The 14094-nt window shown below is 48.9% G+C and overlaps 1 protein-coding gene across 2 annotated transcripts in view; it reads right to left on the bottom strand.

Moving 5' to 3' along the window:
- Window positions 1-7296: 7296 nt before the first annotated feature.
- The window catches only part of ADAMTS13 (ADAM metallopeptidase with thrombospondin type 1 motif 13), a 255971-nt gene continuing 249173 nt past the window's right edge, over window positions 7297-14094 (bottom strand). For both annotated transcript variants that reach the window (XM_085613864.1, XM_085613863.1), the window contains exon 31: window positions 7297-7890. In XM_085613864.1, the coding sequence (XP_085469990.1) occupies window positions 7702-7890 (189 nt within the window). In that variant the 3' untranslated portion in view covers window positions 7297-7701. The remainder of the gene's footprint in view (window positions 7891-14094) is intronic.

Raw genomic sequence — 14094 nt, forward strand, 5'->3', positions numbered from 1 at the left:
CACAGGGCATCCTTGGTTGTCAAGCCACCATGGTGTAGTAACATAGAGGATGAGGCTCCCAAGAGCCATCCTTCACTGATGGCCAGGCCCAGCAAATCAGGTGTTCTGCACCTTTTACATTTCCTGGGACCCCTCCAAATCTTGAAAGGTGTCTCATTTTCAGGTTTATGTTTCAAATCGTTTTATTCACCTGCATCAAAGAAGTGTCAAAACAACAGTACTCACTGCTCGCAAGACTTGTGCGAACCAAACAATAGTGTCGCAGCCCTCAGCATATGGGTACCTTGAAAAACAAAAGGAATCAGACTACACTGTAAACAAACCCCAAACTCCGCCCCCCTCCCACTCACGCCCCTCCAGAACTCCTGAGAGAAATGCAAAAGGTTTCAGCTGTGGTGGAGAATATCCTACCCATCGTCTGAAGTGTAGTCGGGGAGGAGTTCGGCAAGTCGGCAAGTGCGCAGATATTTAGGACATGCGAGTTCTCTGAATTCTGTGGATAATAAGGCAATGACAGTGCCATATTTCCTGGAAAGAGGTCTTAGAGACCGTGAGGGTAGCGGTAAGCCTCTCCATCACCAGGTTACCACAATCTGTGTAGCCATTCCTGGTGTGTAGGTATGTTATGGGTCCCCCAGTGCCAGCCCCATCTGCCGCCCATTGTGAGATCTGAGTGGGTAGGTTAACAGGTTGGGCAAACCCAGGATCATGTAGGAAGGGAACCGAGGTATCTGGGTGTCGAAGTGAAGGTCTATGCCATCTAGGATCTGGGTCCAGTAAGCTGTAAGACGCGAGCAATCCCAAAGCAAGTGAAGAGGTATGCCTTTGGAGCCACAGCCCTGCCAGCAATCTGAACTCCGCACTGGGTTGCCCGTACGGAGGCGCACAGGGGTCAGATACCAATAAGCATCTTAGTGGCAGGCTCTATGCTAGGTGTGTTCCGGGCTGTAGTAGATCTCACCCCACTTTTTGGAGTCCTGTTCAGGTTTATGCAGGTATGTTACCTCTCTTGAGAATGGTGTAGTCTGCCTCAGGCGAATGTGTCCAGACAGGAGGTCAAAGAACTAAGGAAAAAGTAGGTTTCAAACAGGACCTGGAAGGTTTTGAAAGTAAAACCTAGGTTTTACTTTGGCAGGGAGTCTGCAGCTACTTCAGAAGGCTCCTCCCCCCTAAACCTCATACTCACGTGGATTGGTGAAGGATCACAGGTGGTGTGTCTGTGTAGGCGCCAGTGAGAGATTTGCAACCTCACACAAAGGTGACTGGCACCTTGTATAATACATGCAAGAAGTATCAAACAGACCTCTCATTCACCCTATTTGCTACACACATGAAACCAACACACATGAAGACATACTTCGTACCGCCCCTCTGCAGAGATATTAGAAGGGAATTTACTCAGAGCCATCTCCGCGATTCGAGCTCAAATGCACTTTTGGAAGACTCTTCCGTTATGTGTCATGGGCCGCATAACACTAACGTAGATGGTTCTATTGCTGAAACTGGTATATTATTTTTCAAACGTCCCGTTCTACGTTCTGGCCTTGATATTTCGGGAACTGCAACAATTGATCCGAGATTTAATCCGGAATAAGGGTAGGCCCTGGATAGCACTATGGAAATGATATGATCCCACCAGCAAAGGCGGGCTGGCTGTCCCAAATATGGAGCTGTACTACCTGGCGCCGCAGCTGCAGTGGACAACAAGATGGCTAGCAGGCATAGGACTAGAAGACACAGCAACCATGCAGCAGCCATGGTCCCAAACTCAGATTGATCATTTATTTCATCCTATCGCTCGACTCCCATGCCCCTCCCAAACTCATTTACAACTGGCACACAAATGCTACAAGACAAGTTTATACCTCACCAGGGGGGTGATCCCCTATGCCCCGTCCCTACCACTCGCGGGAACGCCTAGAGGACGTACAGGCACTTCGGACAAGGCGCTTAGATGTTGGCACGAGGTTGGACTAGATACGCTAAGTGACTTATGTACTGATGGCACCCTGCTATCTTTCGAGACACTGACAGCAGAATACGACCTACCAGAGGGGCAACTTCTTCTCCACAGTTCTATTCTGAGGTCACTTACATCAACACGGGGAGACCTAACAACAGAACCAAAAACGTACCTTTTACTACAATACCTACACATAATGGGGCAAGTGCATTGGTTAGTACAGGCGCTTCTCACATTAAAGCCCATGTCAGCTCTTCGGGAACGCTGGGAAGCAGACAGAGGACATCCTTGGACGGATAAAGAATGGGATGCGATTCTGGCCAGCTCCACACACATACCGAGAAGCTCTAAATTCAAACTTATATAAACCTACATAACTCACGAATACTGTCATACTATATATGACAGTATATGTCATATATAATATGTCAGATATAATTATATGTCATATGTCATGTCATATCATGTCATGTCATGTCATATCATATCATGTCATGTCATACGTATGTCAGATATTAATCATGACTCTCATATGTATACTGTTATAAATACATGTCACGAAGCACCTCATAACAAAAAGATGGAAACCCACAGCCCCTCCAGTCGTGGACAATTGGAAAAAGTCTCTCTCGGTGTGGGCACAAGCAGAGAGCACAGCATTACACAAGGAAGAAAGAGCTGGGCTACGCAATTATCCAATAGCACAATACTGGGACATGATCCTCACCGAATTCAAACATGGTAATGGAGAAGACAGTGATACTTCCTCACAGGACGTTCGTGAAAGTGATGAGGCCGCTCAGACATAGATGCACAACATCTCCAAAGCTAGAACCAGTTTTAAGTACACTCTGGCACATTATCTACACTCATGTAATGAATACAATACCTTCGACATTTACATTTACCCAATACCTGCTGTACTATGCCCCTAGTTGCGTAGAAGAACCTCCGACTTGCCCCGGCGGGCCAACAGTCATCCATGCCCATGTCACAGACACCCTGACCCTGTTGTAATAAGTTAAGGACGACACTTTTTATTAGTTAATTTAAGTTAAATACACAAACAGATATATCTTGCATGCATTCCTAATTGTCCAGATGATTGAACATGGGAGTGACCCCTAGTGGGCCATGTATTTTCTAGGCTGGGCGGTAAATTCCTTTCCGCTTGCGGAATTTGCAGAATTTGGGTAAATTCGCGTTCCGCGGAGAACGCGGAATTGCGCAAAAGTTTTTGCTTGTTCGCGTTCTCAAAATGCATGTTCGCAAGATATTTCCCCCCGAGCATGCAAACAGCATTCGCGAACATGAAAAAAGCATCGCGAACAAGCAATTCCACGTGTACGCGGAATTTCTGCGTGCTCGCGGAGATTTTTTACCGTTTCGCAGAAGTTTGCCTAGCACGACTACGCAATTCCGCCCTCCCCTAGTAATTTCCTTTTTTTTTTTTTTTTTTACAGGATACTGCATATAACTACCGGGACCAAAAGCATGCTTTGAACAAATATGAGCTACAGGGGCAATCTCATTCAGGACCTACAAAGTGCTATGAGACATAATGGTCGCCAAGTACAACTGAGTACCTTAGTATGATGTGTGACTATCGACCCTGGAATTGTACCGGAAACTTATACCTTGTGATTTCTAACGTACTACCGGAAAGTGTATGTAATTTTGTGACTGACTCCAAATGACCTCTGTAGCACTGTAATACAATATAATAACCAAAGTCAAAATGAAAAAATGCAAAAAAGATATTTAAGAAAAAGAAAACATAAAATGAAGACATACTTTGTGCATGTCATGAACATCGTGAAGGTAAGGAACCCCAGTTATGGGAGACTGCAACTGCTTTATATGGAAGGAGTTGGTAGGCTATCCTTTCGAAAGAGTACTGGTAAAATCAAATAGTGTACCCATGACTGTAGATTGTGCTGCCACCACTGCCAGTCTCTCTCCGCCTCGGTTGAGAGGGCAAAACCCAATCTCACAAAGAGGGGTGCCCTTTAGATGCACCCTCAACATCAAAACCCCACTCTGTTGTCTGACTGTGAATGGGCTTACACAACTGTTAATTCCAATTTTGTCCTGACTATCTAAACATAATTGGGCATATTTGAGCCCCATGGATGAAACAAGTACATAATAGAGGTTTATATTAAGAGGAGTCAGAAATTCTGACCAAATCAAATCTGCTTCTTGAGACATTGTCTGCCTAGTGCCTGTTTTGCAATCCTTTGCACCAGTCATTGTCTCTTGTCTGACAGTCTTATTTAACTTGTCGCTGTCAGGAGGAAGTCTGCAAGGACAATGGTGATGGGGATTATTTCTCTGCATCCTAAGGAGGACTCGCTAGGCGGCTCAGTCCTGAACAGTTATCATCCTTTTACGTTACACCCGGTCTTAGGTACAGTCTTAGAGAGAGTTGTGACATCATGGACATCATGGACTCTTGGCCGTCAGGCTTTCACCCAGGTAGCGGCACAGAAAAGGCTCCGATGCTCGCAGGAGAGGAGTTAGGATCAATTGTGGATGGCAGGGCGGCAGCAACGTGGCTGTACTTTGGGCCCGATTTAGATCTTGGCGGACGGGTTACTACTCACAACAGTGACTGATCTTCGTCCGACGAAATATAAATCCCATCGGATATAATGGGATTTATATATCACTGATAGGATATCCTCCGAGATCTAAATCAGGCCCTTAATCTGTCCTCCATGTTCAACACCATGGAACGCTCCATCCCTAGATCTATGCTCAGGGAGGTGGGGATCTCTATGACAGTGGCGGCGTGGTTCTCTTCCTTCCATTTCTCTCTCGAGCCACGCAATGGAATCTGGGGACCCACAGGGCTCCCCGTTGCCCAACATGACCTTTGAAGCCTATGTCTCAACTTCAAAGCCTATGTTAAGCTTCTAACTCAGATGATGAGATCTCACAGCTTCTTAGCACCATCATAAGCAGAAGACACACAGGATTATTTACAAGCCCCTTGCGCCGCCCGTGTGTCATTTTTCCCATATTAAAAGTGAAGCACAGTTCATTGTACGTCTTAGCATGCCCCTGGTAATCTAACTAATTTACCATGCACCATTAACAACTGGATGAGCTAGAGTTAGTTTGAAAGTGAATGGTAACAAAACCACCCACTGCTGATGGTTGGAATAACTTTGCTTGAACAGTAATATCTGGCCTTTGTCTTTAGGCGCTTCTCAGTTCCTGAAGTTAAGGTGTCTTGCTCTAGTAAGATTATTCTGGCACAGACAGGTGAACTTGGTGTCTTCCTCTTACCTTCAAGCGCTCCATGTGCTGGGACGATCCGTTCCCAAGGACCACCAGTCTGAGGCCATCGCTGCTTATGTACCAAGCCGTATGGTTTATTGCAAAGGGCTTTACGTGGGGCTCCCTCACTCCTCTGTGCTCATTTACAGTGGCTCCCTGTGGAGCAGAGGATCCGCTTCAAGGCGCGGTGCGTTACGGGTGAGGGTTAATTTTGGTCTTAGTCATTCCTGTGTCAGGGGAACATTCTCTAGGCTCCCAGCCTCCGGGCACCTGCACTCTAGTGCGGCCCCTTTGTTGCAGGCGCCACAGTTCAAGCTTCTCTGTAATCGAGGTCGGTCCTGCCAGTACTCCGACCACAAACTTAAGAATTCACCTCTGCAGCTTTTAGATCCATCTTTCTTCTAAAATAGCTCCTAACACTCTCTTGTTTTTATTGATTGTCCATCATGCATCAGTGTTTTCACTCACTCTCCTTCCTGCGCCCCTCCCTTGTGTTAGCCACATCTCCCTTCGGTGCCAGGACAGTTCTGTTAGGGGCTGTGGCACTAAAAAAGTTCTAAATCAAATCGCACAACTTTAGACAATTTATCGGACACTCTCCAGATTCCCAAACTAGAAAATAAATAACTCTTAAATCACCTGTTTGCTTTCGATTCTTACTGAACTTCTCTGGAAGGGATAAGAGCTATCATGCGAGGTCCACGAAATTTGACCAGTCTCCTCAGCAGGATATTTAAAGTTTTCCCACAGGACATGGGGTGGAAATTAAAAAGATCCATGAGAACTTTGACTATAAACTGTAACACGCGTGTTTTATTGTATGGTGAAGTGATCTACCTCTGTGATCTGTTGCAAAGGAGAGCTCAGTGGTAACAATTCACTCGCTGCTGTAACAACCACTGTGTGCTATGTTTCAGCCCTGGGTTCAGCTTCCTGTCTAGACGCTAGCAAACTGTGTCATCTTGGGCAGACCATTATACTAGACATAGAGGCAGCTTTAGCTCTCTCACAAGCCTCATTTAATAATGATAAAAAATAAATAAAAACTTTATACATGAATAGAGAGCAGTCCTCTTCATCTACTGGTCTGTTCAACTGCCATTCACATGTTGGTCCACTCAATGCAGTATCCAGCATGGGGTAATGGGTCCGCCCACTTCAGCCACTGGGGCTCTTGCACCGTGAGTGATGTCATTCACCCTGCTCACGCACACATCCGCCAAACAAAACAAGTGCACTTCAAGGCAGGGCCTATAGACTGCTACTGTACTTTTTCAAGGCTTTCTATTTTCCATTCTTCGTACTTTTTATTGTTTTTAGTCATGCTTATGTGTTCATTCCCTGTATTGTGGTAACAGTAATCCAAAGCCAGTAGTACCATTTGTCTGTTACAAAACAGTCATATTTTCCTGTGACATACATTGCAACTAAAAAGGATTTCTAAACTTGCTCTAAGTACACATGCCTGATAGGAAGCAGAAATACTGTTCATTTAAAAGTAAACCCAATGGGTAATTTAGTTAAAAATTAATTTATTTTATTGCAAGCATGTGGCTGCCAACTTTAGGTGGCGGCATGTGCTTTTTAAAAAAATTTCTGGCACATTCTTGCAACATATATATATTTCTTAATGGTTACACACCAGGGCCGGACTGGCCGTGCTGGGTATCAGGCTTTTCCCCGGGAGGCCGGAGGGGTGGGGGGCGGGTTTTGCAGGTGGAGGCGGGTTTTGTTACTGGGTTCCGGTTTTGCAGCGTTGCTGCAATATCAGCCCGCAATAACAAATGCAGCAGCTTCACACTTACACACGCCCTCAACTTCTCTCCCTCCCGGGGCTGGTCAGACCAAATTGCCAGGCCCGCTTTGGGTTCCCAGTCGGGCCCTGTTACACACGCTTGCCACGGCCAGCACCACTGTCTATGCCAGTGCTTGTTTTTATCTTCCTGTGTCTTCAGAACCACATAGTAAAGTGGCTGCGTCCGCTGGGATTTTTGGGTGGTGGTTTTATGGGCTCTATAAATGTTTCGGATCAATTACAATTTCCAATGCAATTTCTTACAAGATTTTATTATTGGCATACAGATCTCTGGCCAAGCAAACCAATGTTCATGGAGACATAAACACCCAAGGACCGAATGTGAATGTATATTAATTAACTATTTTCCAATGTGCAGTTCACATAACTGTCTTTTTGCTCAGGTTCGATGCTGAGTGCAAGAGAAGAGCATTCCCTGCTGCACTGCAGTCATTTCTAGACTGAGATCTACTTAATAGCTTCGGAGGACCAGACACTCACAGCGTCCCCTTCTGGCTTGTCCAAAGCTTTGGTCAGATCAGACAGGTGCTGGTTCCATTCTCAGCCCAGGCAGGAAGATCCCCAGTTCCACAAACTCTACAAGCCTTGAGCTTCATGAGGGGCGCAAGATGCATCATTCCAAACTAGTCAGGAGGGGTCATCCATGCTGTGCGTTCCTCCTCCTCAGTGTCCTGGGTTCCAGGGTCCAGTACTGAGCTCTGAAGCTGACGCGGTCCTGCGAGAAGTCCCCCTGGAACTCAATGTCAGCACGACTCCCCGTGGACTCCCAGTAGAACAAGTGGTTTCCGCGGAAGGTCACCGTTTTCAGGGTCTTTATGTCACGTATCTGTGGAAACAAACAGACAGTCCATGTTATATGTGGTCTAGTGGTCAATCCAGTAAGCTCAGGGCTGAACAACATTATCAAGGGCTGTAGCAAAAATCATACAAGCACATCAGTTGCCTCTACAAGCAAATAAAACCAGAAGTTGAGAGGCGAGAAGAACCAATGCTTTATTCAAGACAGTACACTAGCCCCCCACTTGGGGTTAGGCTCCAGAACGTCTCGTGTTGGCCTAGGAAGGGGAAGATCAGTTCTAGACGAGTCCACCACATGCCAACAGGAGTATACATGAGTGTGGTTGGAGAGCGGCCTACAGGTCTGTGTTCGGCTTTGGCACCATGCCCGTCAATGAGTGCAACATTTCAGGTGTGCCTACACAGAGAGGGACATAGTCGTTCCCGAGTAACAGTGGGAATCTGTGTTTTGTGTAGGAAGAGCCCGGTCTGAATACCTGGGGTGACTGGTTGTGTACCTGTAGAGGAGTGGGTGCATCTGCCTAAGGAAAGAATATTCAAGCCAGTTTGGCTGAGGAGTCAGCACGCGGAGGGTGGTGTTCAGTCTCACAGTGCCGGGAGTCAGCCCCGCGCCCGAGGAGAAGTCTTGCAGAGTGAAATGCTTTCTGGAGGGCCTTAGCATGTGAGGGCCTCTCCCAGGAGACCAGACAAGGAAACGCAAGTGCAGCAGGCTAGCTGAAGCGGAGGCAGATCCCCCTGGACCTCTTTGGTCGGTGGTGTACAGGTCTGATGAACAGCCACTCAATGGCCTTGGTGGCAGAGGCACTGCTTGTACAGATCCAGCTGCAGACGGCACACCGTACCTACATCTGGCCACTGAGGCGGTGGCCCTTTCTTCCCCAAAGTATGGTCTGGAGGAAAAAGAAAAAAACAGCGAGGGCAGGTCTGCAATGCTATGGCTGGAAGAGTCTGTCTCAGGGAAAGAGCACTGACGAACTGGGCGTTATCTGCCAGCACGCAGGGGTCATCTCTCCAGTAACGCCATGGGGGGCATTGCCAACAGGAAAACAGAGGCCATGGGTTCCTAAGGACTCCTCTTCCGATGCTGTATCTTAAGGCAGCAACTCCACCGAGAGGGCTCTGCTGCAGGTGAACCCGCCATGGGCTCTGCTATCAGGACCACCGCCATCCCCAACCTATGTGAAACACTGGTGGTGAGAGAGCTGGGTAAAGGGCACAATTCAGAGCGGATTATTACTACATGGCGATCATGCCGGTAGGGTGCTGCTTTGGACCTGGCACACTGATCGGCATGAACCACACTTCGGCAGGGAGCGGCAGAGGCCTGCATACAGGCTGGGTCACGGCAGGTGGATCCCTTACACTGGCTGACCAGGCACGTCTTGCTTCATTTGCGTGTCCATGTTCTCCCTGTAGCAGATGAGTGAGGCTTCCAGAGCTCGCAGGCTCGAGCCAGGGTGGAAGTGACCCAGTGTCAGTGTGAACCAGGAAGAACACTGATCACAAACCCTCATTTCTGGGAGAGAGTCATTAGGGCAGGACTGAATGTGGTGCTCTGTCTGTGAATGCCATATATGTTCATATGACATGGCTGTATGATAACCGCGGCAATGTTTAGGTAAATATTCTTATTTCCCAGGAGCGAGCAAGCCAGCCCCTGCTGGATGCCATCTTTTTAGTGACCCCACTGCACATACCCAACAGCGTGTGAGTGTTTAATACTCAGGCGCTCCATAGTTCCTCGGCTATGTTAGCCATGTAGTGGCTTTATGGCAACAATATAGCCTCCCGGGATAAGGGGCTGTAGACAACGCTCGTCCCAGCAGCATATGAAATACAACTCAATTCACACAGCCTTTGACCTTGTGATGGAGTCTTCCATCGAACCCGTGCTTCGAGTGTTGGCCATTCCTACTCAGGATCCTGCCTGTTCACATGCCCGTTGGCATTCCCTCTTCACTGCCCTTGACTGATGCGTGCCAAGCCTTGCTTTGCCTTTTGATTTTGCTTTCTTCTTGGGCACTCTTCGGATCATGAACATTTCGATTCATCTCCTTGCCTTCCACTGTGTTATTTTATCATATGTAGGGAGTGTTTGTAAAGTCAGTGCCTGCCAACTAGGTGGCACTTGAGGCTAAAACATACTGTCATTTTTGCCCCTAAACCCCCTCAGGTGGTCCTTCCTGTTACCAGGGAGGTGACGGCCCCCTCTAGGGTTCCCAGTGTTTGTACAACGAGACTCCTCCCCTAAGATCCTCAATAACAAAATCACAGCCCCTCAAATCCCAGCAGCGCCAGATTCATCTTACCTTATTCAAGAACCACAAAGGACATTTATGGATTCTCAATTTGATAGAAAAGGCCCACTTCATCCTACACTAACAAAGTTCAGACTCAGTACAACACAGGACCACTGGCTGTTAGCTGTCTCTCTTGTTATCTGACCCAAACCCAACCAGAGGTCATCATCTTCCTTCTCTACACTGGTACAAAGTCAAAAACGAAGTGAGCAACAATGGACCATTCCCCAAAGACAGAGAAGAAAGCTGAAGAAACAGTAATTGGAAGACTGCTTCTCCTCCCTTACTGACACTTCCAACAATAAAAAGCAAAATTAGTGGTTCATGGCCAAAGATGGCAGACAAGTAAGTTGCTCGATTTGTCCTTGGCCCCTGCCGGTGGCCTGCTAAAATAAAGCAAATCTCTGGAGACAACCTGGTTGAAGCCTCTGAAATTGGGCTCCAGCTCCAACAAGAAATGTGGACAATATTGTGGTCAGCGAGGAGGAGGAGCCTAGCGCGCAACCAAGATGGCCGCGTAGGCACAGGGCTCCCGAGGGCCTCCACAACTTCCCACGTCTATCCTGAATTTATCCTGATTCTATCGACGGGCTTCTACGGGCGAACCTACGTGGAGGTGATACCTGTTGTCTAAATCTGAATCGGACATCGGGAACTGGAATAGCATCGATTCCAAGTTGGCGGCCTACTCCGGACCTTGCCCCGGACTCGAGTTGGCATGGTGCCCGGGCAGAAAGTGAACAACAACGGCATGCGAGACTTGGACCGGTGCGCACCCCCTACTTTCACTTTCGGTTTCGGGTCTCCTCGCTGAAACTGAGGGGCCCTGGATTGTCAGCACAGATTTATAGTGGGACTACTGAGTACCCTGCCTGCTCTTGGACACTAGCCTGGACTACCTTTCGGGACCACCGAGGCTCCCTAGATTGGCTCTCTGGGGATTGCTCATCGTGTTGGTGGCCGACTCTCTTGGCGATCATCTGACAATGGCGGCTAGATTGGACGGAGATAAGCAAAAATCCAAGACGACTAGGCGGGGAGCTCATACTCAAGCTAACAGCATGGATCGCTATACCCAGTCGAGAGGTTCCCCTGTTGGCCCTCACAAGTCACCGGAGAGACGCAAGGATGGCCCGGGATCGTCGACGGAGTTAACATTGCAGGACGTCATGGGTGCCATCGATGAGATAAAAGTGGCGGTCGGCCAGCAATTCGACACATTGGCCCATAAATTGGACGCGGTTTTGATCGACGTCAAACTAGTCAGAGTGGACCTTTCACAAACAAACGAAAAGGTCAAATCCTTGAGCCTGACGACGTCGAGTCTGGTAACAGACGTTTCCAACCTGCAAGCGGAGGTCCGTAATCTGCGGGCGTCCACTGCTTTGTCTGTCCGTCGACTGGAGGATTTTGAAAGTAGGGCTCGGCGGAATAATGTGCGCATAATCGGGGTACCGGAGAAATCGGAGGTCCCTGCGGCTGACCTCTTCGTGGAAGACCTTGTGATCAACCATGTCGCACCCAAAGGCTTGAGTAAATTCTTTGCGGTTGAGCGGGCCCATAAAGTTCCGGGTGGTAAGCCCAAACCGGGCGCTCCCCCACGGCCCATCATCGCCAGAATTTTTCATTTCAGGGACAGGGATGCTATACTGCAGGCCTCGAGGGTGAGTGGGCCGACGAAGTTCGAGAACACTCATCAGTTTCTACCCGAACTTCACACAATTGGTCCAAAAGCAGCGACAGGAGTTCATGGGCGTCAAACGACGGCTGAGAGACATGGACCTGAAATATGCGATGCTCTTTCCGGCCAGGTTGTGTGTTGAGTTTGAGGATCGGACGCACTTCTTTGATCGGCCGGAGGAGGTTGGAGATTGGCTTGATACCCTGCCTCAGCAGCGACGTCGAGAGGGACAGCCCGAAGGGAACGGAGCGTGCTTGGATGGATCGGAATGGACTTTTGGTTCCCGGTGACTGACACTTCCATATTTTGGTTTGGTGTTTCTATTCACTGCCCGGGGGTTGTGGGGTGCTCAGTGAGGCTCTTTCCTCCTCTGGGGTCTCTTTTTGTAGCGTAGTTAATGTTAGGGCGACAGGCACACTGCAAGTTGGGGGGGCTACATGGGCTCATGCAGGGGTGCAGGGTGGGGGGAGTTGTAACGGGAAGGTTGGGGGGAGGGGGGAAGTTGGGGAATGTTTGAATGTTCTACAAGGCAACTTCACGCCATACGATTGGTGGTCGGGATCGTGTTCTCTGGGGGGAGGGGGGGGTTGTGCGCTGGGATGGGATGGGGGGTAGGGGATTGAGAGTACTCTCGTGGAATGTGAATGGCTTGGGGGATAGGATTAAACGCGGAGTAGTGCTGCAATTTTTGAAACGGCTGTCGCCAGATATTGCCTTTCTGCAGGAAACACATCTAATTGGGAATTCTTGCCAAGCTATGAATAGGAGGGGGTATCGTCTTGTTGCGCACTCTGGTTTCACTTCTGGCTCACGCGGGGAAGGGCATCCTGATCAGAGCCTCTCTCCCGTTGGAGGTGGACGATGTGATCCATGATGATAGGGGGCGGTATGCTGCACTTGTAGGCCGATGGGAGGGCAGAACCATCTCGCTTGTTTCTGTGTATGTCCCGCCAGGATTACAGACCGTCACTTTCGCTGATTTGGGGAGAATGGTCCTGGGACTCCCGGGGGGGGGGGTTCTGGTGGTGGGGGGCGACTTCAACTCTGTCGTATCTGGCGGGGCAGATCGTCACCCTCACAGGGATCTCCCGGGGGCACAGGCCTGGCTGAGTGAATTTATAGATACCCTCGGACTGATAGACTGCTGGAGACTAATGCACCCAGGGCAGGCGCAATACACTTTTCACTCAGGAGCCCATGGGAGTTTGTCGAGACTTGATTATGTCCTTATGCCGGCGGCCCAAGCTGGGATGATTAGAGAAGTAAGACATCTGGCCCGGGGTATTTCCGATCACTCCCCACTACTGTTGCACATTGAGGTCACCCACGGGGCTGAGGGGAGGGTGGCACCGATAAACTCCTGGTACCTGCGTGATCCTAAAATCCGGGCGGACCTGGTCAAGTCTATTGACCGCTATTTCACTGAAAACGTAGGGTCAGTGTCCTCTGCTGTCTCGTTATGGGAAGCCTTCAAAACAGTGCTCCGTGGGCAGGCTCTTTCTCTCATTTCCCACTCCAAGAAAAGCAAGACTGAAGAGGTGGTTCGCCTTGAAAACGACATAGCCAAGTTGGAGGGGGACCTGGAACTGGGTGTTACGAAAGATGCGTAGCATGTTCTCAGTCTTAAGCAGCTCGACTATAGAGCATTGGTTACTGACGCAGCCAAAGTGATGAGTAGAGAGCAACAGGGGCGCTTATATGATGTGGGGGACAAGGCTGGTAAATTGATTGCATGGTTGGACAAGAAGGAGAGAGCGAGTCGAGTGGTGCCGGTTATTGAGAGAGCGGATGGCGTGCGTGTGACTGACCCTGTGGAAATTGTTGAATGTTTCGCAACTTATTTCCGTGACGTCTATTCTCCAGTCTCGAATGGTCTTGAAGATGACTCTCATCTGTTGCTGAGAGATATAGTGTTGCCGTCTTTGTCAGAGGCGGATAGGGCACTGATGGATGCGACGTTGTCGCCTGACGAGATTGCTTTGGCCATTCGCTCGATCGCTTCTGGCAAGGCCATGGTGTAATGATCGCGGATGTTCTGCAGGAGCGTCTGGAACGTTGGAGAAAAGTCCACAGTCGTCCCCCACGTTCCTTCGACTCTATCAAACTCTAGAGTACGAAGGACCCGCTGGGGAAAACAGGGAAACAAAACAAGGATAGGTGGGGGAACACAGGCAGGTCTTGAAGGATGATTCTGGCAGCCGAAATAGCAGGAAGGTGATGGTTCTTTACAGGAAGGAATGATCGAGCCCCT

Source organism: Triturus cristatus, chromosome 1_2 (genome assembly GCF_964204655.1).
Source record: "Triturus cristatus chromosome 1_2, aTriCri1.1, whole genome shotgun sequence".
NCBI lineage: Eukaryota > Metazoa > Chordata > Amphibia > Caudata > Salamandridae > Triturus > Triturus cristatus.